The 25,399-nt window shown below is 35.9% G+C and overlaps 1 protein-coding gene across 2 annotated transcripts; it reads right to left on the reverse strand.

The window, feature by feature from the left end:
• Positions 1–4,611: 4,611 nt before the first annotated feature.
• Positions 4,612–23,725, reverse strand: LOC753292 (ankyrin repeat and SOCS box protein 2). 2 transcript variants are annotated; one of them, XM_030998849.1, is made up of 7 exons: positions 23,594–23,725; positions 12,587–12,999; positions 11,756–11,902; positions 10,712–10,933; positions 9,769–9,961; positions 8,763–9,385; positions 4,612–6,941 (listed from the first exon to the last, which is right to left on the reverse strand). In XM_030998849.1, exons 2-7 carry the CDS (start codon positions 12,894–12,896, stop codon positions 6,802–6,804), a joined length of 1,635 nt encoding a protein of 544 aa, XP_030854709.1. In that variant the 5' UTR covers positions 12,897–12,999; positions 23,594–23,725; the 3' UTR covers positions 4,612–6,801. The 2 variants fall into 2 exon arrangements, with proteins under 2 accessions (XP_030854709.1, XP_030854710.1); XM_030998850.1 differs by having other exon boundaries at positions 23,556–23,715.
• Between the last annotated feature and the right edge of the window lie 1,674 nt (positions 23,726–25,399).

Raw genomic sequence — 25,399 nt, forward strand, 5'->3', positions numbered from 1 at the left:
ACTTTGCTCCTCCTTCTTCTTATGCTTCTTCCTCCGCTCTATCGGAGATCAGCAGCTACCAGAGTACTGCAATATTATTGTGTCAGATCGAGGACAAGTACAAGGTCCATGGTCATAGCAGGCAGGAATGGCATGTCAGGTAGATAGTGTACTGGAGATTGCAATAGCACTATCAGAGTGTATATTGTATAGAAATGACAGAAGGTTCTTTGGGTTTTAGAGCATTGGAAAGTAGGACTGCCCGGTTGAAGGTCTCTGGGTCATCTGGTCTGAACAGAGCGAGTGTCAACTGATAAATGCCCCTGTTGTTAATTTGTTGTTTGATTTATAGGCAAGTCAGTAATTTTATGACCATTATTGCCGAATACCAGAGGCGGCGATCTCGGGGGACGGGGGAGGGGGGGGGGGGGCGGCGGCCACGTCCTCCCTCAATTTTTTTTAAGGGGGGAATCGTCCCCCCGGAAAATTAAAAAAAATGCATCAACAAAAATGTGTAGCAAATACTTATTAAAGACTGCATCACACTTTTAGGCTCTGGAGGGCCCAAGAGTGCAGCGTTTAGACTAATAAAAGTAAAAAAAATCTTCTCTCTCGGTCGCTACGCCCCCTTGCATGGTATCCTTCAAAATGTACAGCTAAATATTGTAGAAAATCTGTATTCCGTTGGTATCATGTAAGGACAGTTAACACTGTATGTTTACAAGATTAAGAGTTATAGAAATTGATCAGTGCTACAAAAATGAATATTCCGCTTGCTACAGCATACTTTATGTAATTGCCAGGCTTTGTTTGTTTTATTTCCGAAAATCATCATAAAAAACAATAACACAATATAACAAAATCAAAGACTTATTTCAGAGCCATTAACCTAATGGCTCTGTTCTTCCATGGAGTCCAATATATATATAATGATACTATAATAAGCAATGATATAACAAAATAATAAGTCGTAATTAAAAAGGCTGATCTTTGCCATTTCATTTAAGAGGCCTAGAGTGGGAAATAAAAATCCCATCCATGCCCAAGCTCCCTACTTACTAAAGTCTATCTACTAAACTGATATTACACCGGCAAAGTAAAAGTGAAGTGTGAAAAAGGGTATATTTCAATTCAATTTGCTAAGGAATGTAATTTGTTATTACAACAAATCTTCAAAAACATGTGAGGGGGTCATTCATCTTCGCCCCTCTCGTTCACTATGCTCCCTCGTCCCTCGCACTGGTGTACTGATAGGGGGTTTGGGGCAGGTGCCCCCCAAAATTCAAACGTTTATTTCACGTTTCACGTTTATTTTTGTGAATTACACTTTTTTATGCGTTTATGGAAAATGACAAATTCCCAAATTTACAGTCATGCAAAAAATATGCTTATTTAGAAGCCTTCAAGACAGGGCCCGCGGATCGGCAGGCTTGGGGCGGATATGCGGATTAAGGGATTATCCAGAGGCTACATGCCCTTTATACTATTTGTCTAGGGCAATTTTTTTAAAATCCCAAATTTGATACTTGGATGTTGTACTCCGTTTGTGATTGATATTTCAAAGTAATATATTTATAATGGTTATTATAATTTGCGTTATAGCGCCATCGCGATAACATAATGTTTCTGTGCGTATTTTCCTGTTCCATATTCTTTTGGTTCTTCTTCTTCTACCCGTTTTTTTGTACATGGCTTGTTGACACTTCGTTTGACTTTGATTAAATTTACGGGCCCATCAATGTACAAGTCTATAATGACATGTCTTATTTTTCTCAAATGACTCATTCGCGATGAGCAAGATGCCATAATTTACTGCTATGAATGGAGACGTTGTTCAATATATTTAAGAAACAGCAAATTTTCTCACTGGTTAGAAAAAGTAGATACAATGTAAAAAAAAAAAAAAAAATTGTGATTATTAAATTTTTCACAACTTCGCATTAATGTTTTAGTTCAATTTATGAGATGGCAAATCAACTAAGTAAGTGTCCCACATTCAATTATTAAGCAAGTACATGTGATTCAGTGAATATGAATATTCATTCAAAATTCTAGAAACCTGAAGTAGGTGCACACCCTGTCATATCACAATGAAAATGTCAAAAGGATAGAGGCATTTGAAAGCGTTTTACTTCTTTAATGATGAGTGTATTACATATATGGATACTCCATTTAATGAAGTTTGAATTGTTATACTATCAACGAAGGAAAGTGTAAATGTAATAATCACACATTCCCATCAGTTTCATTCAGTTCATATTTGATCATATTTTACACCAATAATGCAACATTAGTATCATGAATCTAAATTAGTAGTTTAAATAACACACAGGCATATATACATATATGAAAAGAAAAACTAAAGTAATGCAAACAAGACAAAATCTCATTATATGAGATTTTTCTTAGCAATACATGAATTTAGAAATGACAAGTACATGTACATGTATTATTTCAATATTTGAAAAGTGCGCAAAAAAGGAGAAATGTTCAGACATTACAACAACAAAAAATCCAACTTTCTACAAAACAAAAAGAGAGTAGCATATCGTGGTATGATTACAGACTATATAAATAGGTTTCATATAATTTCAAATTCATACATTTGACCTAGCACAACTGAAAATTGTGTATGATTTGAGCTTGACAACAATTTACAATGCACACACTGTTATTACATAAAGAAGATTCTAACTGATATAATATTCTAACTATTGTACATGAACGAGACACTGATATCAAATACTGAATTTTAAAAAAGGGATAATGAAAACCCTGGCAAAACTTGTGGCAAGATAGTTCACTATATTGCCAAAATTTTGGAGTGCGGAAATGTATCGGCAGTCAGACTGTGCTCTACTGTTTGATTTGAGATTGCTCCAGCAACAAACAATATCTTTGCCCTCCTCATATTGAATTCCCAAAACATGGAGTATGTGAATTCAATAAATGACAGAGAAAAGGATTATATATCCCTTGCTGGATAACCAATGAAAGTAGGTGTGGTATCCTGAACACTATGTTATCTTTCATGTTAGGAAAAGTACATGTACGTTAACTGTCATAACAAGGTAACAATAAGACAAGTCATTGGTCGGTTTTTGCCAAAGCCGACTGCATAATGAAATTTAACATAAACATGTCCTTTTTACTAACAAGAGTATTAAAGCCCCTGATAATTAGCTTTAATAATGCTAGACTATGACACTGTAAATGGGTCTTATCCCCCAAACCCCAGGTCCAGACTATGACACTGTAAAGGGGTCCTAGCCCAAGACCCCAATTCTATACATGAAATGGACATGTACAAATTAGCTGATGTCTTAAACTAACACACCCATTTCACAATTTCCCACCACAATGCAATCAAAACTCATATACATTTAAAATGGTTATATCAAAACAAAATGGGTATAAAGTTGAACACACAAGCAACCTTAAATCACATTCAGAGCCTTATAAAATCATTTAACTAAAACTAATGAAATAAATTTTGTGCAATATCATCTTCTTGGCAATGGAGCAATTCATCTATATGGATTGCTTAATAACTTGGCAAGATTTTATAATGATTCAGAGAATCTCACCATCTGTGCATCTGTTTATAAACTGAGAGTATCCTGTATATACAGGTTTTCCATGTTTACCATACCGGTATATCTCCTGTGATGGAAACACTTAAAAATAAGACATTTCTCTTTAATAGAGGTTGTCTGGTTTTCCCTTCACCTCCTGTGATATTGCCAGTGTACACTTCGAGGGGTCAGTGACACAAAGACGTAAATCCATTTTCGCCATTTTTAGAAAAAGTGGTTTTTGTGTCACTGAGCACTTGGGCCGTAATGAGTCAAGTCCATGTTTCACTAGCAATTGACTTCAATGGGGTTTTTGGTAGAGTTAAGTCTTTGTGTTTCCTGGAAAGTCCACATTTTTCTGAACATTTAAATATCAAATACTAATTTTGGCAAAAAAATGGAGTTACGTCTTTGTGTCACTGAAACCTCAACTTGGGGATTGTCAACATCATATTATTAGCCAGAAAAGTCCAAAGGTATTTGTTCATGCAGTGTCTCATACATTACCAAATACATGTATTATAGTGTTATGCCCATTTATTGACATCAAAAGGATCATATTTTAGTCAATAGTTGGTCTGAACCAAGCTCTCGTCAGGCTTGCAAATTGATGATCGGATTTAGTAATCATCAATCTAAATCAACTTAAGTCTTCCATGTTGATAGTATTATAAGTTACCTATCCGACAAATCACAAATGATAATCTGGGTAAGCGCTTAATAAGTTGATGTCTCTATTTATAAAGACAAACGGAAATACTATTACCCTGTTCATCGGACTCAAGCTTGCCTGCAAACAACGTATGTACATTCTTCACTCCATGGGGAGCATTCTAACCAGGTGTCATTTTGCAGATGCTCAAAATGCAAAATACAATGACTAAATTGCATCCTACCAGGTACCTATTCAACGCCTGGGTGGAGAGTGGCAAAAGTGTGTTAATGTCTGAACAAAGGCTAATAGTGCCCTCAATCCTTGGATTGAGAGTCAGGTGAATGAACTACTATACCACAACACCTCTATAGCCAAGACTTGCCCAATTACATTAGAAAAAAATAGTATACTGAACTTGTGTCATACTAGTATACATAACACACATTTATCTGGGTAATATGATAACTTAGGTCTTCTCTCAATAATAGCACACTATTGTTTTAATTTTAAACAAGAAGAGTCATTGAATCTCTGCATTCATACTAATATAATAAGAAGATGAATAACAAAAGCTACATTTATGTCCCACACGTACACTAGGGTAGAGAATGGCACATTGGTGCTGCAGTGAGACTTGAACCATGAACCTTTTGATTTACTCACCAGTGTAGTGGACACAATTATATCTTAAATCATATCAAATATTTTCATCAAATTCAATAGTACGTGAAATTCAATTTTATTTTACATCTTGACGCATTGTAAAGAAGACATACATGTACAAGATTTCAAGGCAAATAAAATGTCAAAACAAATAACCTCAATAAGTTATAGAGGAGTAATATGGGAAAATCTACTTTCTTAGCCTTTATTGCACCGATATGCTTCATTAAATTTTAATTTCTGAGTTCCTATGTCTGACCCTTCTTAATCCAAACTTTTGTTCCAAATATAGCACCATTACAAAAGATTCTTTTCTTCACCCCTCATGTTTTCTAACTTTTTATCTCTAAACTAATCTAAAAGTACTAATACATGATGACAATCTTTGACCTGCTTTCTGAATTACTATGTCATTACCATAACATCTCAACCCTTATATTCAGTTTGTTAACAATCAAGCATTTCAATGGTGAGTGAAAACAATTGGGTTCAAAGTGTACCAATCACCCAAAATTATAATTTCTGTACGGCTAGAATCTATCTAATCAACCTACAAAAAACTCACCTTGTTTCCTGGCATTCTATACATTGTTAGCCAGCAGATATTAAAGAGAATGAAGAAGAAAAAATAGAACTGCAAGCATGAAACCCTATAGAGCCCTATTTGGTGCAAGTGCATACAGGCCAGGTGCTTCACGTCTGCAATCAAATGTTAGTTTTTATTTAGGGGAACCTATAACCTACAAGCTAACCTTTTTTAATAGGTTCCTCACATTTCACCCTGTATAACCTACAATTTAAAACAATTAATTTTGACGTCTTTACAAAGACTTGATTATATATTTCATATTATGTTCCAATTTTTTCATTTGTGTAAAGTCTGTTTTGTGAAATGTGGAACAAATAAACTTGAAACTTGAAGTAGTCTACTCGCAAGTCACTTTTATGTTCATCAAGAGTGTATTTAAACATGCTTTATCTCTTCACAGAAGTAATATTTGAAGCTCACATTCTAATAGTGTAGCCACGCGGAACCCTTTACATAGAGAACAAAATATTTTGGTTGATTGGTAGACTTTAGGCCCTCCTTTGTTTCACCTCTTCACCTCTTACAGTCCATATGATGTCATCTCTAATAATGACTTTTGTTAAACAACAAATGCTTGTTAAATTCCGGTTTGTTCTGGCTAACACAATACCCAATCAGTCTGGTCTTAAACATCTAGGAGAACCTTTCACACATCAAAGTCCCTTTACGAAACAAAAAAATATGAAAAACAATCGCCACAACTTTATGACAAATATGATAACGGCCATTCACATGCTAATAATTTCAGTACAATTTAGATTCCTTAAAATAGGTAAATATTTCAAAAAAGAGACTGAATGACTGGGCAAGGCCATCAGGCAGAAGCTGATTCTAAGCCTGAGATGGACTAACAATTCTGCCAACAGATGGTGATCACAGGAAGTTCATGATCAACACCCTGGTGCAGGTTCATTCGTTGTCAAGACGGCCATAAAAGGACACAGAACCAGATAAAGGGGTGACCCTAGGTTCGATCTGGTGACATTTCATCTTTGGTTAAAGCCCCTCACCTTTTGAATGAAATGCAATCATTTGTTTTCCACCCAGTATAAAGGAAAGCTGATGTAGAGTAGTGTTCTCTTTTCCTCTAGATGGACATGATGTAACAGCTTGAAACTGTATGGGCGAGGACCGCTATATGGTAAAGGCTGACCACAAAAAGCAACCTTAGGAGGCTGCCAGTCAATAGAACCAACAAGCCCTACAGCAGCAAATAAAATAGATGTATTCCAGATGTACCAAGGTTGAAGTTTGACTCATACCCGACTCCATTGCTTTCATGCTTGTACGATGTAGTCCTGCAAGTGTTGAAGTTTGACTCATACCCGACTCCATACCTTTCACGCATGTCCAATGTAGTCCTGCAAGTGTTGGGGTATTGGCAAGAGCTGCACAGACTCTGAAGGCTTGGCCAGCTTGGGAAAGCAGATGCTCCTTCGTATCGTCACTCGACACAGATCGGCCAACGACCGAGGCATTTCTGAGACAAGAGATAAATGAAGTAGAAATGTGTCACATTATGTCTGGCTTTAGTATTAAAGAATGTAGTGAAGAGATATGTTATTTAAAAAAATGAAATGAATGGCAAATCGTGACTAAAATAGCAATGAAATGTAGAAATTTCAAAGATAAGAAAATGAATGCGACTGCAACTCAGATATGCCTCTGCCAAGATTAATTTAATTCATAGCTAATAGCTACCAAACTTGGATGAACTTGAACTCACTCAAACTGAATGATAGTAAAACTGAACTAATTTTATTGGGTTCAAAAATCAAATCTTGCTAAGATACAGTCGTTCAATATATCCATATCAGATTCTGTAATTAGTCCTTCCTCGCAATGTCGTAACCTTGGTGTCATGTTAAACTCGTCTATGTCATTGCCAACTCATGTTTCTAGTATTTGTAAGTCAGTCAGATATCAACTAAGAAATCTAGGTTTTATTAGGAAATACGTAAGTCGTTCAACCACAGAGAAACTTGTACATGCTCTTATTTCATCACGCTTAGATTTCTGTAATTCTATTCTCTATCTACTCCCTAACACACAACTTTCTCGACTCCAGAAACTGCAAAATACTGCTGCACGTATTGTCACACTTTCTTCTCGTAGAACCCTCATCACCCCCATTCTCAAAACTCTTCACTGGCTCCCGGTATGTGACCGAATTATTTTTAAGTTGTTGTTGCTAGTTTTCCATTCTTTGTATGACTCTGCTCCTTCCTACAATATCAAGTTTATTGTTAAGTATAAGCCTACAAGACATCTTCGTTCATCTCAATCCTCCTTATTAGTTGTCCCTAAGACGCGCAGTTCCTGGGGGGATAGAGCATTTTCTCATTCTGGTCCGTCCCTTTGGAATAAGCTGCCACTTAGTATTCATAATTTAACTACCCTTCATGCCTTCAAAGTTGCTCTAAAAACCCATCTCTTTCTAAACAGTGCTATTTAATCATGTCAATGTAGCGTAATAATTTGTCTTGTTTTAGTTTACTTTATTTTAGTTAAGAAAGTTATATTTTTGGTGATAGTAATACATGTATGTACAGCGCCATGAGCGTCAGAGCCTGGCGGATACCGGCGCTATATAAATATCCATATTATTATTATTTATTATTACCATTTTCGTCTCTGAATGTTTTCATTGATGTACAATATTTGAAATGAGGAAGAAATAAATCTGTGGAAAATCCATGCTTAACTTGAAATTGCATCACAGAAAATACCCTCAAATATCCCAAAAATGACCTTTGACCTTACACATGTACTTGACACCTTATGCCAACTAGTTTTCTTATGAATACCAATGCAAAGTTTGAAGTTCACTGCTCAAATGATTATCAAGAAACCCTATAATTTATGACTATTAACTCCACAACCTTTGACTTTCTTGCTGCAAAATCTCTACTGGCTGTATCTCACAGCATATAAGGCCCAATTATGAACTTCATGACCCAAATGGTTCTGGAGACCTATGACCTTTGACCTTGGACCCACTTACCCCAAGCTCTAATCAGTTGGTCTTCCTATGGTGAAACATAAGCTAGCACGAAATTCGAACATCGTACCTCCAAGTTTTCTTGAGACATCACGATAAAGAAAGCAGGACGCACAGATGTACGGACAGACGAACGGACAGACAGACAAATAAATAGACAAAGGAACTATCTGACAGACAACCCAGAAACATAATGCTTCTGGCACCACCTTCAGTGAACCATAACAATCAAATTGAAGCTTATTCTCGAACAGAATAAATGATGAACAAGAATTACGACAAATATTTCTTTTTTCTTACCAGGTAAGGTACCAAGAATTTCAATAAGATGTTCATTCCTTGGAATCTCATCAGTATACGTCCACCAAATCTTGGCCACTTCCTTGACAGTTCTTCGGTGCAAACGAATATCATCAAAGGTCATAGAGTCTAAATCAAGTCTAAATCCAGCCTGCAATACAAGTTCAAAGCAAGGCGGTGACTGCTCCCATACACCGAGTTCAGTGATGGGAAAAGAGATGTCTCTGAGTGTTGGGCAAGATTTCATGTCAGCACAGTTCATGAGGAGGATCTCCAGGAGTGTGTTGCTCTTCAGGAAAGCATTGTAGAGAGGACACCGATCCAGGGGCTCAGCGATAGGAAGATTGCAATAAAGAGGTGATGCGCCTCTGGACAGGAGATACCTCACCAGTTCAAGGTTCACCTTGTCAATGCAGGTGAGGATGGGTACTGCATCCTGCGATGATCGGAACTGCTCAAGTTCTGTGGGTGGTAGCTTCACACCCATATCGGCATCGAATCCTGCATCAATAAGTGCTTGAACACAGGGTAGATTCCCCTTGCGAACTGCCAAGCACATGGCATTGTTTCTGGACATCAAGGGCTTATTATCACTGCATTTTTCTAGGATGACTCTTAATGATCTGCAAAGGAGAACAAAACAAGACTTATTATCAGGTTCAGAATATTGAGATTGTAGTTGAAAAATTGGAATCCTAAAGAGAACAAAAAACATTTGCCTGCAAAATAATGTGATTTTATTGTTATAATGGTGTAAACAATAATATCTAAGGGGGGAAAATGCAATCTAATCTATGTTTAACATTATTCAGAAATACTTATTACATAGCAATGTATATATTATTAGACACTGATGGAATTAATTATTATGTTTCACTTGGTACACACTTTAGAACAACTAAAATAGGTCATCACAAGTTATCTGCAGTTTAAAAATAAACAAAAACTGAACAACAGTCAATTAAAGTGAAGTTGAATCTCAAAATGTAACAAATTAATTGCTTACTCCGTGCTCTCGTCTTCGGCGGCCATGTCAAGGGCTGAGAGAGGTGCTTTCATGGAGGAGATAGGATGCTTGTAAAGGGCCATGGGATCAGCTCCACACTCCAGTAACCTCCTCACAGCGTACACATTGTTTTCTCGTGTGGCCACCAAGAGTGGGGTGAGTCCAACCTTAGACGTAAAGTTCACATTGGCTCCTGGTCAAGCAAGATTAAGAGAAACACTGAATTTTCTTGAGGTATATTAAGGTGACACAACTTTTGCTCTGGCAACATTTGCTTGACACTCTTCTTCTTATTTCATCATAGATATAAGGCTAGGATAGGAGATAAGGTTGCAAGGTGAAGGGTTAGGATTAGGTGCAGTGCTTCTCTTTATAATAAGAACGTTGAGACTGCTCATTTTTGGTGCTTTAGAAATGAAAATTCTCTGTAACTGGTAGTGTCTGCAGGTGCATACAGATTTTTGTTTTAGAAAAGAAAAAGTTTATTAGGTAATTAGGTACTGGGAACAAAAATAACAGTAAATCCTGGAAAACCTGATAACCTTTCCTTTTAAACTAAACAGTGCCATATTTCAGCAAGTTTTGTCTGCCGAGAGCCAGAAGAGCATTAAAACTTAACTTAAAATGAAATGATATATATTGACTGTCTCGTTCTCAACAAATGATATCATGCATTTTTCATCAAGCACATGGTATAGGGCTCAAATCCCTGTCACAGCTCCATATGTCATTATATGTAAAGTCCTTTGGCACGACATTAATCTGCATTTGCCACTCTCCATTCGAGTGAAGAAAAGTGGTACCCAGTTAGAAATTAGTTCCTTGAAAAGCTAAGAGTGCTGTAATAGCAGCCATGCTAAAGCCCAGGTAAAACAGTAAATTAAATATGACAGACATGAGTGCTATACAAGAACCCATACTATATCACTATAATTATAATTACCTTTTTCAAGCAGAGTATCAAGAATAACTTCATTCTGAGGGCTCGCTTCATGCAGTATTTCCTGCAGGTACGGGGGAGGTCGGCTGATGAATCCCAGCATGGCTTTATTCGGTCCGAACTGAGCTGCCTTGAAGAGGGCAGTAAAACCACTGTTGTTCTCAAAATTGACAGGGACGTACTCCAGCAACTTGTTGACGCACTCAATGTGGCAGTTTTGTACAGCTATATGTAGAGAGAGAGAGAGAGAAAAAGAAAGAGGCAGCAAGAGAGAGAGAGAGAGAGAAAGAAAGAGAGAAAGCGAGAGATTGGGAGAGAGAGTGGGAGAGAGAGAGAGAGAGTGGGAGAGAGATCAAATACCATTACTGAAGGGTTCAGGAAAGACCAAATATTCCTTGAGTGAGCTAGAGTAAGTTAAAATATTCATTATTTAAAACTTTTTCCCCACAAGCACATCAATAAAATACACTAAAAACAAAAACAAAACAAATCAGAGAACACAGTACTTACACAATCTCAATCCAAAATTTACTGGAAACTTTCAATGATGCTTTTACAATAAGTTTGGGATTTCAACCTCTTCGAATTCAAAGACATGGCTATGAAGTCTTTAATAAATAGTAGCACATTGATTTGAACATTCAGACATGAAATACATGCAGAGGATACAAGAAGAGTAATAACAGAATATTCTGCATCATCAGTTATCAGGAGAATATGGGTGGTATTCTTGAAAGCGGACTAACTATAGTCCATGGTTCAACCCTATGACTAAGTATGGAATGCCAAGTGTCCATATGAATATGTATTTGAATAAATTAATCTGTCACTAAATGAAAATAAAATGTTTTCATTAAAGAAATATTTTGTAATAACATCTAGTTAATTTCAAGTTTACAACAATATATCTATGAAATAATTATGTTATCATGGTAATTTAAGGACATATCATATTAATTAAAACTATATTCATATGGACACTTGGCATTCCATACTTAGTCGGATGGATGACTATTTTGGGAATACCACCCTATGATTTTAGCTTACCCACAAAGAGCGGAGTCATGTCAAAGAACTCATCTCCTTTGTGTGGGTTCGCTCCTGCCTTGAGCAGAGTGGAGACCATATGGGTGTGTCCTCTGAAGGCAGCCATGTAGAGCAGTGTCTCTCCTTCATGGTTTGGTTGGTCCAGTACTGAGGAAAAAGAAAATAATGTTGTCTGATGAGACTCATCTGCCAAGTATGTTCATTCAAACTAAGCCCCTATCTGTTAGAAGCCGCAGGGTGGTACTCTAGGGGTTTAAACATGTAACAGCGACAGGTGTGAATTTTCATTGTAAAGGTTTAAACGTCAGCTACAGGTTTTGATTTACATTGCACAGGTTTGAAAAATCTGCAACAGGTACCTGTAAGTATTCATTGTCAACCAAAATGATGTATGATACATCATTCATAAAATGTATTTGGAAATGCTTCTACAGATCGCTCATCTAAGAACCTTAGAGTTCTTTAGCAAGCCCTGGAGCCCTGCCACAAAGGACCCTGAACTTCGCATAAATAAGTTCATACTCCAATGTTTACATGTTTGAATTTTTGTTTGTGGACTACCCTGAATAGTAATTCTTAGGTCTTTTTATCATCTATTGAGAGCCAGAAGGATGTCCTTCAAATCAAGTATATGATTTCATGTCCATATGGATCTGAGCAGATGATATCTTCATGAATTGACATGGTATGCCTAGTTGTGTTTTCTCTGCATTACTTTTCAATCTTTCACAAAACCACCAAATTTTTATGAAGATAAGTGGTTAGAGATGGCCTTCAAAAAATTATTACACCATAACAATATGCAAGTAAACTGTGAAAACTTGTACATACCTTCTTTTGACAACTTCTCCAAGAACTCTGAGGCAAGTTGATGGTTGCCAGACAGTGTACAGTTGTGAACCCTGGTCCATGCCTCGATAACGTCTGGCGGATACTGCTTCATCGCCCAAGGAACGTACTTGTTGGGGTGCTCACTCTCGAACGGAAGAAGGACATCGCCGCAATCACTGCTGGATCCATCTGAACTGGTCTCGTGTTGATCATCCTCGTCGAAGCTGACCACGTAAGGGTCACCTCCATCCTCCCATTGTGGGCCTGCTTCATCAGACTCAACAAAGGAGCCTTCATCTACATCTGACATTTTAATTGCACGGGTCTCCAAATGTCTCCCCAGTGTTGCTAGATGTTTTTGTTATTCACAGAGTGGTGATCTCCCACAAGCACAGTAGGAATTTGAACACAATCTGCAATCCAAGATTAAAGAGAAATGAGTTTACTAAGATTAGAAACAGGAAAATTCTCATCCTTTTGATTCTGGCGATAGCGGGATTTTAATCAATGAAAAAGTCTTTCATAACATAGATAAGCTATTGTAACATTAACTGATAGAATCAATAGAGAGATCGATCAAACTAGATTTAATATTAAAGGTTACAACAAGCCGTAGATAGTAATAAATTGAAAGATAAATAAGATATAAATAGACTCCTACTACCGTTTCAAGTTTCAAGTAGATCTACTACAATCACAGAAGTTGTAAAAATGTCAGAGGTAAAGATATCAGAGGTATTAGATGCCAGAGACAAAAATGCCTGAGGTAAAAGTGTCCAGAGGTAAAAAAAAAATATAAGAGGTGAAAACGTTCAGAGGTAAATATATATGAGGTAAAAATATAAGAAGTAACAAATTTAAAGATTAACAATCTCACAGCCAGAGGTAAAAAATGTCAGAAGTAAACATACCAGTGGTAACAAAAAAAACAGAGGTAAAAAAGCAAGAGACATAAAATGAAAGAAGTAATCTTCATGGGGATAAATGTCAAAGGTATAATTGTAGAAAGCCCACATTGTCTCCTCAATTCCATTTAGTAGTGAAAATATTGACAGATTCATAATCACCAATTGGAAATGATTCAGGGCTTGGCAGGACATGGACATCAGTGAGCAATGCTCAAATGTGGCTTATATGTTCTATTAATTAAATTAATTAAGTATTTATTGTCCTTTTGGAAATGTGTTTTTCACTGGTAAATGATTTACAACCCCAAAAAACATAATCATAGATAGTTACAGTAATGGTATTAAAACTGAATTCATAACAGCTTTACTTGAAATACAATGACTGTTACTAGCATATTAATCATTATTATTGATGTAAAGGGATAGTTGAGTTCTGTTGCAGAGGGCGCTACACAAAATATTTTTGTTGTGAGATAATGAAAAAGTGAGTGTCAAATTTGAAAGAACATAATATTTAAATGACAAAATCATCTTTGTTTGATCAAAATCGGTTCAGAAACGCTGAAATATAACGATTTCTAATACTTGTGTACCACCACAAATATTGGATATTTTGAAAACTTTGAAAAAAAACGTTGAAAAAAACGAAATAACGCCTTTTACGTCGTATTTCAGTCAATGCGATGTCGGCATTTTTGTTGGTATTTTCGCGTTGCTTATATTATCCACAATTAGCCGGCTCATGTATTGTTATTTTAAATCAAATAACTAATTAATGGTCACCATGTTTTTTTGAAAGTGGAGCTGAATTGGTATGATCGTATTGGCTAAATTGGCCAAAGCGTCCGTCTGTCAAACCAAAGATCCCGGGTTTGACTCCCACCCAAGCGGATGACTGAAGCCTGCGTCGTGTGTTAACGTGCCCCTTCGGCCCTTCCCTTGTTCATAGACGCAGGTTATGTCAAGTGGAAAACACTCCGTCCCACGGATAGGACGTTAAATGGAGGCCCCGTGTAGAGTTACTCCGGGAAGCTCCAACACCGGCGCCGGTGGTGTTGGAGCTTCCTGGAGTTACGTGTAGAGAAGAGTCACTACCTTTGCACGTTAAGAACCCAACGCACTATTCGTATAAGAGTAGGGGGAAACCCTGGTGTAGTGGTCCACCTGCACACACCCCCAGTATAGTATGAAGGGGTGACCAAAGTTCGCGGATATTTTTCTTTTCTTGCACGTTACAAAACATCCAGATCAACATATATCATGTTCCATACGTCATAAGAATCTTAATTTATCATATAATCAGATTCTATAACATTCCAAGGCTTTGTTTACTTGAAACCAATGATTACACGAGAAAATCGGAAGGCTTACCACTACCGACGTCTGTAAAAAAGTGTGACCAAAGTTCGCGCATGATATTTACTGCCCTCTTGTGGTGGGCTTTATATATGTAAACATTCCAAAAAGTGACATCATTTCAACCAGAAGCCGGATTTCATATATAAACATTGAAATTGATAATAATTACTCTCTATCATTGAAATTTTGCCCAAATAGATTACCCTTGTTAAATTTTGCAAATAAAAGACAATTTTGTTGTATTGTTCACGTGTTAATGTCAGTGTATTCCCTATCTAGTCTATCTTTTTTTTTTTTTTTTTTTTAAATACAAATATTAATAAATATGTTTTGTTGATTTGTTTAAAAGTTAATAATGTAACTCATGTAATTCATACTTTTGCACGATAAAATCTTTCTTTGTTAATGTTTGAATATTGCAATCGTGCAAAAAACACTTATTCAATTTCAAAATCATGCAAAAATAATATATAATCATCATTTATCATGGAAATTAATGTTTTATGGGCCCCACATATCCTTTTTTTTTTTTTAATGAAACGCAACTAGCTCGACTCTTTCATCCACACGACAATCATGACAAATATATTGGAAATTAATCATTTAAAAAAAATGGAAGATACCCAGAAAATAAAGAAGAAAAACAGGCAATATCAAAATTGTAGAGGTATTCAGTTGTACATGAATCTGTTTATTCATAGACTCAAAGTTTTTCAAAGTTTATGTTCTTCAAGAACATTAATTTTTTTCATATTCACATTTTATTTATAATTGATTTATTTCATTTACATATTTTACATTATATTTCACATATTACATATGGGGTCATTTCACGTTAAGTGTACACTTTTTGAAAAATGGGGTTTTCCCCATTTTGGCATCTTTTAAACAATTATTATTTTATGTTGGCCATTTTATTTGATGGACCTTATCAACAGCAACCTACAGTTCAATTTTCATAACACTGCAAACATTATTTCTGTTAATTTCAGCATTTTTAGTGCATTTTTAACGGAAAAGGGATTCTCATTTCATAATTTTGATAATGTTCATTGATATTTTACATGAATCTATTGAGAGTTGTGTAAAATTTTAATGTTTTAGTGTCAGCACAGCCACTATGTAACATCATAAAACTTATTTGACCAAATTTGACCAATAAATGTGAAAATGATGAATATTTTTGTAAAAGGCATCTTTTCCGTTAAAATTAAAAAACATGTCCTCTCCATAACATTGAGGCCAGCAGCAGTGACTTAAAATGATATATATGGGCCTAAACTCTATTTAAATAATCTTCAGAATGTTTGAAAATGAGGACATGTCTCAAATCAATGAACAAAATATGTGATATATATTTTATTGCTTGGTTAATTTGATGACTTTATTTTCCGTTAAAAGTGTGTCCTCTCCATAACAGGTATTTTCTTCATATATTAAAGCACTGAGGCTTGCACTATCTATGGCACTGGTATACAATAATAATATGCCTCCATTTAATATCATGAAATGTGATTTTCCATCTACATATCTATAGATGGTCAGTATCTCACACTAATGCAATGTTAAACTGAATGTCCTCTCCATAACAGAGTTACCCATTGTTAACAATGTACAGAAACAATTATTTTTTTATAGTATAATCACTTCCTTCATGTAAGAAAACATTGATATGTTGTTCCACTCAGTATAAGAATTCATTAAATATCATGTCAACAGCTATAATTTTATTTTGGTATTGATTTTCATTAATTCCTCTATGTAATTGGGTCATTTCTGAATGCAAAGACAGAAATATTCTCACAACATAGTCTGATATTAAATACATTTTAAAGTGCAATATTTGTAAGTGTGTAACTGACAAAATCTACTGATCATTGCAATCATTTACCACCCTGGTAGCAATATAATGTATGCCATTAGGTTGTTAAGGAGAGGACACATTTTTTTAACCAGGCACTTCAAGTAGGGAAAACAAATCCTCTGACCTTTGCCCCATATACATCCATCCCTATGTTTATGTAGTCAATACATTGGAGCATGGGAGTGCATGCACATAGCAGTGTTTTCCTTGGACCAACTGCAATGCACCACTTTTACTTATGAGCATGTGTGATGTTGGTCAAATTATGCAGCAGTGACAAATATAAGTCAAAAGATTACAGTTATTGAGTGACCATGATTTAAATTTTTACAACATTTAACAATTTGTCCACTGATGCATATTGTTTCAACACAATAAGGAGGGTGGACTATAAATGCACAATTTGGAATGTAGATTTCGAAGAGGACTTTAATACTTGCATCACATATTATGCATGTATTTGTACGATGCATTAAGCCAGAATATGTCACTGCAATAAGCCAGTTTCGTAATGTAACCAAATTTAATGCATACGTCTTTGTGAAGTGCCTCAATACAAATTATTTCATTCACCTGATAAGAATAATAGTATTTCAATAGTCAGAATGCAACTGCATATATTAAGTGTTGCTAGGTAGGTCAAGCCATAATGTTTGTCCAACCTGGCAACAACTTAATATATGCAGTTGCATTCTGACTATTGAAATACTATTATTCTTATCAGGTGAATGAAATAATTTGTATTGAGGCACTTCACAAAGACGTATGCATTAAATTTGGTTACATTACGAAACTGGCTTATTTAATATAAATTGTGATAGGTACCGGTAGTCATGTTTGTGGCAATATTCTATGGCATACATGTATGCTATAATACATGTATGTCAACTTGGAATGAATATCCCCAAAAATATGCTTTCAAGGGAGCAATAATCTAGTTTCTTTCAAATAGATTGAATATCATTGATCGTTTAACATATAATCTTGCAGACAACATTGAAATTGAGCCTCATTACACATTCATGCTCTCAATTCTTTCAATTGGTTACATTACATTGAAGGTTTTCACCCTCTATTGTTCGTTTTACAGCAACGAAGAATCGGCACAAGACATCAAGGAAACACAAAGAAAAGAATGATTCATTAATCTAAAACGTTAACAATGGCAAGTGAACATAATAAGTACAGTGAGACAATGTGTCTTGAGGTGGAATGGAAAAGGTGGACAAATAAATTTGCAACAAATAAATCAGTTAAATGCCAAAATGGTTGATCCAAGATTATTGAAGATTTTCAAAAACTTTGACAAACTTTTTAATTTTTTACAGACACCAATTTCCTTTGCTGCAATATTCATTAAAAAAAATCATACTTGAATTAAAATGATATACCGGTACATGATGCATGTGAATGTTCTTTTTTAATAATTAATTTATCAATACTGATACTCACTGTATCCAATGCTTAACTAATGAAAGCTTAATTTATAGGTAAAATGACCTTTGGTCTTCGACCTAATGACCCATTTACATGTATGCAAAATTGAGATGAGGAGGGCATTTCCTTACACAACTTTCAAAAGTATCATTTGTGTTTATTAAATTTACAGGTATAAGTGCATCTCATGATTGGACTTAGAATTTTTTATTTATTTATTTATTTATTTTTTTTATTTTTTTTTTTTATTATTATTATTATTATTTTTTTTTTTTTGGGGGGGGGGGGGGGGGATCACCTACACATCATATTTGTAATAGATACACATTTTATGTTGATGATCCCAGCACTGTTGATGGTTTATAGCAACAAAAAAGTTAAAAGTATATATAAAGAAAACTATATCACTTTACGACACTGATGTGTAGATTTGATCTGAAAATTTCTCAAGAACAGTCAATATATGAAGGTATAGACTTTTTGTTAAAGACAAGCAAGTGACTTGTTATCTGTGAAGAAAAAAAAGTTGTTAAAGACAATTGTTTTGTTATCTGTTTAAAAACGAACTGTGTTAAAGACAAGCAAGTGCCTTGTTATCTGTTAAGAAAAAAAAAGTTGTTAAAGACAAGAAGTGTCTTGTTACTGTTGAGAAATAGAACGGTTTTAAAGACAAGCAAGTAACTTGTTACAGTACCTGTTATTCATTTATCAGTTAGGACTTTCTGATCAGTTATACCAACAATTATGGAAACCTATATTCTCATATTGTTTTTGCAGGAATTTAAAGTAAGATGTTTTTTTTTTGCTTATTACTCACTATAAATACTAGTTTAATTGACAATATGCATGGTATCGGGACATTTCCTACCTTATATTGCGTTATCTAACTTGGTATATGAAAATCAAAAATAAAGACTGGTGAATGTATTGATTACAAAAAAAGTAAATTGCATTTAAACATTCAGATGTCACTGTTAAACAAAGTGTCCTCTCCATAACATACAATGTATATCAACAGTCACTCTTTGAGAGTTTGGATTATAGAAAAAATAAATAATAAGACTTGTATATAAAAACTGGTGTATCAATAGACAATATCAGTATTGTTTTTATTGTAAAATACTGTTTAAATAACATGAAACAATGTATGAATAACAAAACTTTCACGCCATATATTCTGAGATAAAGTTGGAGTTGTAATGATGGTGAATAATTTGAAGTTTATCCTCTCCAATATATGTCACTTGGCTCATATAATGTTCCAATAATCTATTGGCATGTTCTTACAGAAATGTTAGAAATGAATGATGCATAGCAATTTACATATCAACTAATATAGTAAGAGTTCATATTGCTAAGATTTGTTGTTAAACAAATGTCCTCTCCAAAACACGTCAATGAATTAAGTTTGGAAGCTCATATTTGATTAAAACTTGCATTCACTTGTTTTTTTTTACACAGCATCAAATAATTTAGACATAAATGCAACACTGTATACCAAATTTGAAGTCTATATAAGAAGAAGGACAAGAAATTCTCATGTCATTAAATAAATTCAACCTCCCCATAATTCAGTTTCCTATAAAATACACTAATTTTATGGCAAAATATGGCTTAAGTGAATAGGAAATAAGTGCATCAACATCTGATAAGTATAAAAAGGCATATAAAAGTACAGAAAACTATGTGTATACCATTTACAGGTATAATAAAGCTGATGTGTTCTTTGTTAAACAAAATGTCCTCTCCAAACGCCTATTTTTGTTACTGTATTTCAATCGAATATTTCTATATGTAAACACGGACTTGACGCTCTATAATTTTACACATTTCTGACATATACCCCAAACTTTCAGAATCTGTGCATCTTTTGCTCTAACAACAATTTTCATTTTTGACCCCCAGTGAGAAAAAAAGTGTACACTTAACGTGAAATGACCCATATACCTTTTCATATATATATATATATATATACATGTATATACATTAATTTCTGAAAGATGCATTATTTTACATATTTTACATTATATTTCCACAGAAATATATTATTACAACCATTGTAACATATTCTTTTTTACATTCTACACATTGACACAATATGAATATTTTAAATATTCACATATTTCATTATTTACATATTTTTATTTATATATTTTACATATTTATAATCCATATAGACATCGACCATGTGTTATATATAATTGAAAACAATCAAAGCATAACTATGGTGATTTTTATAACAATATATCTCTTACGATTATGTGTGTGCATGTTGAAAGATCAACATTAAGAAATGGTCCTGGGGATTATACTAACATTGTAACAAAAATAGAAAAATGGATTGCTTAAGGTTCAGTCAAACAGCATGGGCAACGGAAGAAGTCATCATCCGCTACCTCCTTTCCTGCACAGCGTCCAAGGTGGACCCAGTGCTGGCAGGATTCACATTCCGCCCACATGATGTTAGTGTTGGCATTATCTGAGTCTGTAGGAGGATCGTCGAGGTTGCACTGACAACATTTCTCCCCATCATTCCCATTATCCTGGGCATTGACGTGATCACGTGTAGGTCTTTCAACGGATGTCTGCGCGGTTGCTGAACGGAAAATTGTTAAAAAAATTCCATTCTCCTTAAGGGCTACTCCGCCAGCTTCATACTCGGGTGCAGCACGTCGCTTCCTCTTGTTTGCTTTTTTTGTCGGAGGGGATGGTGCTTTGCTCGCTAGGAGAGCTTCAACGTTGCTACTAGACGGTTGAGGTGCCGGGTGCCCTTCACAGTTTGTCACCGTACTAGGTCTTGTCATTCTGATGACATCGATAGCCTCTGGATTGAAGGGGCATACTCCAGACTTCCTGAAGGCTCCCTCCAGATTCCCCCTCCTCATCGATTGTAGGTACGAATGGCTTATCAGCCCGCAAAGGTCGTACCTGGTGATGGAACGTCCTGGATGTCCAGCTAGGAAGTCCGTACATTGTCTGTTAAAATGTGCCTTCATTGGGCCAAAGCACCCGACATCCAGAGGCTGGAGAATGTGGCTCGTGTGAGGTGGCAGAAGGAAGAGGATGATATTGTTCCTTCGTGCTTCCTCTATGAGGGGGACAGTGATGTGGCTCTTATGACCATCATAGAGGAGCAGTACCCTTTGCTCTGGGTCTCGATCTGGCAGGGATGGAATAAAGTGCTTGCTCAGGAAGTCCCTGAACACAACACCGTTACTCCATCCACTGTCGGTCATCTTGAAGCGGCTGCCTGGTAGACTGCCCTCCGATAATTCCGTTGAGAAGTTCTTTCCCTTGAAGATCAGGTAGGGTGGAAGGGAGGTGCCTTGGGCAGACCCACAGGCCAGGAGGGTGGTAGTGGCTGATCGGCAAGAAACGATTGAAGGTGACCTCTTGCTGCCACTAATCACCCTCAGTGGTGCATGTTCTTGATTAAACCCAGTCTCATCTACGTTGTAGATAAACTGTGCCTTGTCCTTCAGGTCGTACTTTGTTAAAATTCGGTTCAGTTCCTCATAGTACTTGGTTATCCTAGCTGATGTTGTCGCTATGGCTCTGTTTATTGCCAAGGAGCGCGGTCTTATAACCCGAAGAGCTGGCCATCTCCGCATAAAACCATAAAACCACCTTGTAGATAGTGTAGGGCCTGCAGTTGCTTTCGTCGCATCAAGGAGCACCTCTGTTGCTAGCTTCAAAACCTGTAAATTAGATATAATATTTGCCTATAATTAATATCAATATTGTAATATGTAATACATAAATAGTAAATTGTGAAAAGGTTCAGTTATATAAGCTTTATGATGATGTTGATGTTGATATTCATTAATTTTTTCAATAATAAATGATGATCTATGATGAAGAAGAGAATAATAAGATTGATAATAATAATAATATAGTTATGATAATGACAGAATTAATAATAATTATAGCAGGGGTGGTAGTTTAATATTATCAACAACAATAGTAAAAAATATATGTATCTATAGCTATTAATAATCATATTTCTAAAAAATATATTGTTACCCTGATTATTTTATATCCAGTTTATCAAACTTGAAATGAATTGTGTGATGAATTAGAATATGAATAAATGTTGAGATTTTTACCTGGGAGCGATTTAGTCCATAACCACACTCAGCCATATAAATGAGGTGGTTGCTTAGAGCCTCTTCTTCCGCGAAGCTTAAAGCTGTGGGGCTGCCATTGGCCTTGGGGTGCCTTTGGACAAGTTTGTCCCTTAGAGTCGACTCCGGAACACCACACCTTTCTGCAGCACCTCTCACAGACATTTTTTTTTGTTTTGACGACACCAACCTCGAAGCTTCTTCCAGGTTTATCCGGTCGTAATTGTAGTATTTCGAATGTTTCTTTGGATTTTTCTGAAAGGAGAAATACATTTAAATTAATTTAGAAGAGTAACTATCATCTGACACTTTTTGGTATTAATCAAACATCTTTCAAATCCAAAGGTATGAATATTATTGTCCCACCCCCCCCCCCCCCCATCTCCCGCATCCCACTACAAGCCCCAATTCTCCCCCTCCCACGGCACCCCCTTTGTATTAGTCACTGGCCCTGTATAGATCTATTCGTTTTGAGCGTTTCTCTCTCTCCCTCTCTCTCAGCCATACACAAGTTCTCGCTCTTTTCTCTCTTTGTCTCTCCACTTATCCCTTTTTAATTTGTATTCTTACGAAACCCATAGATCATTGAAATTCAGGCACACACATACGGTGGAAGCAGTTTCCGTTTTTTGCGTAAGAAATTGACATTTTATCGTTATTTTTCGAAGTGAATTCCTCTAATAAACTGATTTTCATGTAAAAAACACAATTTGTGATGATAAAAAGCGTTAAAAAACTAGCTTACTCACATTTTTATGACGCATTTTGAACTTCGGGGTTGTCGATGGTGCTCACAGATTTCGGTGTCTCAGTCCCACACAGGCATCGCGTATCGTTCCCCTGTTTAAGCGCTTTTAGTGTTGGTGCGCGAACTTTGGTCACGCGCGAACTTTGGTCACACCACCATACAATAATACGATAATACTCTGTAAAGAGGTCTGTAAAGAGGTCCTTTTGAGGTCTACTCAAAAGGAAGAAGAAGAAGAATGAAGAGCATTTTTAAGTGTGCTACTGCTAGTCTACTGTGAGTTAATAGTCTAGTCATGTGAATATTAATCAATAATAATGTTATTATGAATAATATTAGACCTCTATAAGTGGCAACACAGTCACAGACACTGAGAATGAGAGAGTCAGCCTACACAAATACCTGAATACAGTCACTAGGCCTAACAAATATGACAAAGTCAAAGGCCTTTTAAGCCCAGATCTAATTGTAGAGGCCTAGTATTAGTTCTGTCTAGAGTCAATAAAATCTTACAATCTTACAATCTTACAATCAATTTATTCAAAATTAATGTTATCTTGCACTCACTAACTCAGTTGGATAGATGCACAGCTCAGCTCATCACTATCAGGAATAACTCCATCATCGTCTCATACAAAAATACATCCACACATCATATACAGTGCAGAGCCTATAGCCAGACTCTGCATCTAGGGAAAGGAATTGGATTCCTAACTTCAGTCAAAAATGAGTGCAATACCAATGCGGGGCCAATGCATAGCGGCTGTCTAACTTTTTGATTGCAATGAATTGTATGGTATCCTATAATAAGCACAGGATAATTTTAACACCATTGACAGTGGCCGTGACCTCGGATTATCATTTAAATATGTTCCTTTTTTTTTTCTTTTTTTTTCTTTTCTTCTTGGCAAATGTCGAAAATAAAGATTTCTTGCACCTCAATCAGTGGCGCGGGGGGGGGGGGGGGGGGGCAAATAGAATGGTGAGAGCATATCAAGAGGAGAGATGAAGGAAAAATCAATATTTGGGATCCGGATAGTATAATTTTTGGCAAGAGGCCCCAGCCTTCTCACACAATGTGCCTATGTGTACGAGAGTTGGAAAACAAATCCTCTTTGATAAATTGTAGATTGGGGTGACACCAAACTTGGTGCCATATAAGTGATATAACAAAAAAAAAAGGCCGGGGTTGACAAACGCTGATCTGGACTGCGCTGGTGACCCCCCCCCCCCCCCCCCCACGACTGAGCCCATGCTACACCATTGACTCTGCATTGTTTTTGGTTTTCTTGTGCGGTAATTGTATCTGTATACTGTACTCATTTATTAGTTTTTTTAATTTTTTTTATTTGGTAATCACAGAATGTTTCCAATACATTTAAACAAAAAAAATATAGATAGATATGTCTACATTTTAAAAGCTATAAACTTCTCAGAACTCAGAAAACTCCTCCATACAAAAATTAAAGCTTCATATAGTCGTATTACTTTGTTGTTTAGATTGATCTGTTCAATGTGTTCTGTATATTTTTTCTCTCAATCTTGATTAATTTGTGGAATATGAATATATAAATATAAAAAATAAAGCGAGGACGAACAAAATGAAGTGGAAACGTTCTTTCAAAGACACCTTAACGGAGTTCCCTAATAGCTATTTTTAGAGGTAGGCAATCTTTTGGAACCTGTAGAGGTTTGCGCACGTAACTACGTAAAGGAAATGTTGACGCCCCCTAATGAATATGCATTATGCTTGTGCCGACACGGCGTGTGCTGTCCGTACACGCTGTGCATGTATATCTATCTAGGCTATGACAGCACATCTGCACTACCGATTCAAGCAAGAGAATATTATACAAATAACGCACGTCCCAGAGTGCAATAGCGGTGAATGCAGTACGCGCGAGGTTTCTTTAGATTGGTGCCGCTCTGTGCAACGAGCCGCTTGCGGCGAGTTGACAGTGCGAACCATCTGAAGAAACCGAGCGAACACTGCATTTACGTTTCGCACAACAGGGTCAAGTGCGTTATTTGTTTTATAAAATAGCGACACAAACAGCAACAAACAAAAGTTTAGATCTTTTATAATAGTAATACGAGAGTTCGATCTAGATCTAACTGTTAGAGTTATGTTGGTTCTAGAAATAAAATGAGGGTCTAAGACCTTGCAGGCTTACCAAAAAGTCCACGGGATTCATTGTTTGATTAAAAATAAAATGCATAGGGTGTCTAGAGACGAGTCTACGTACATCAGACAGCTGAAATTCCTGGCTTCATTATAAAATCCAAAAGTAAAAACGGGTCTAAATCCAAGGCAAAAGTAAAACAAAAATTTGCTTTCTAATAATACCCCGCTCTAGCTAGAGCTATTAGCTA

Source organism: Strongylocentrotus purpuratus, unplaced genomic scaffold, assembly GCF_000002235.5.
Source record: "Strongylocentrotus purpuratus isolate Spur 01 unplaced genomic scaffold, Spur_5.0 spur5_scaffold_5, whole genome shotgun sequence".
NCBI classification, from domain to species: domain Eukaryota; kingdom Metazoa; phylum Echinodermata; class Echinoidea; order Camarodonta; family Strongylocentrotidae; genus Strongylocentrotus; species Strongylocentrotus purpuratus.

Excerpts from the sequence above, each read along its gene's own strand:
- LOC753292 (XM_030998849.1), bottom strand. The coding sequence starts at position 12,896 with ATGTCAGATGTAGATGAAGGCTCCTTTGTTGAGTCTGATGAAGCAGGC. Across the intron at positions 11,903-12,586 it reads GGAGAAGTTGTCAAAAGAAG|TACTGGACCAACCAAACCAT; the intron begins GTATGTACAAGT and ends CTTTTTCCTCAG. Across the intron at positions 10,934-11,755 it reads CATGACTCCGCTCTTTGTGG|CTGTACAAAACTGCCACATT; the intron begins GTAAGCTAAAAT and ends CTCTACATATAG.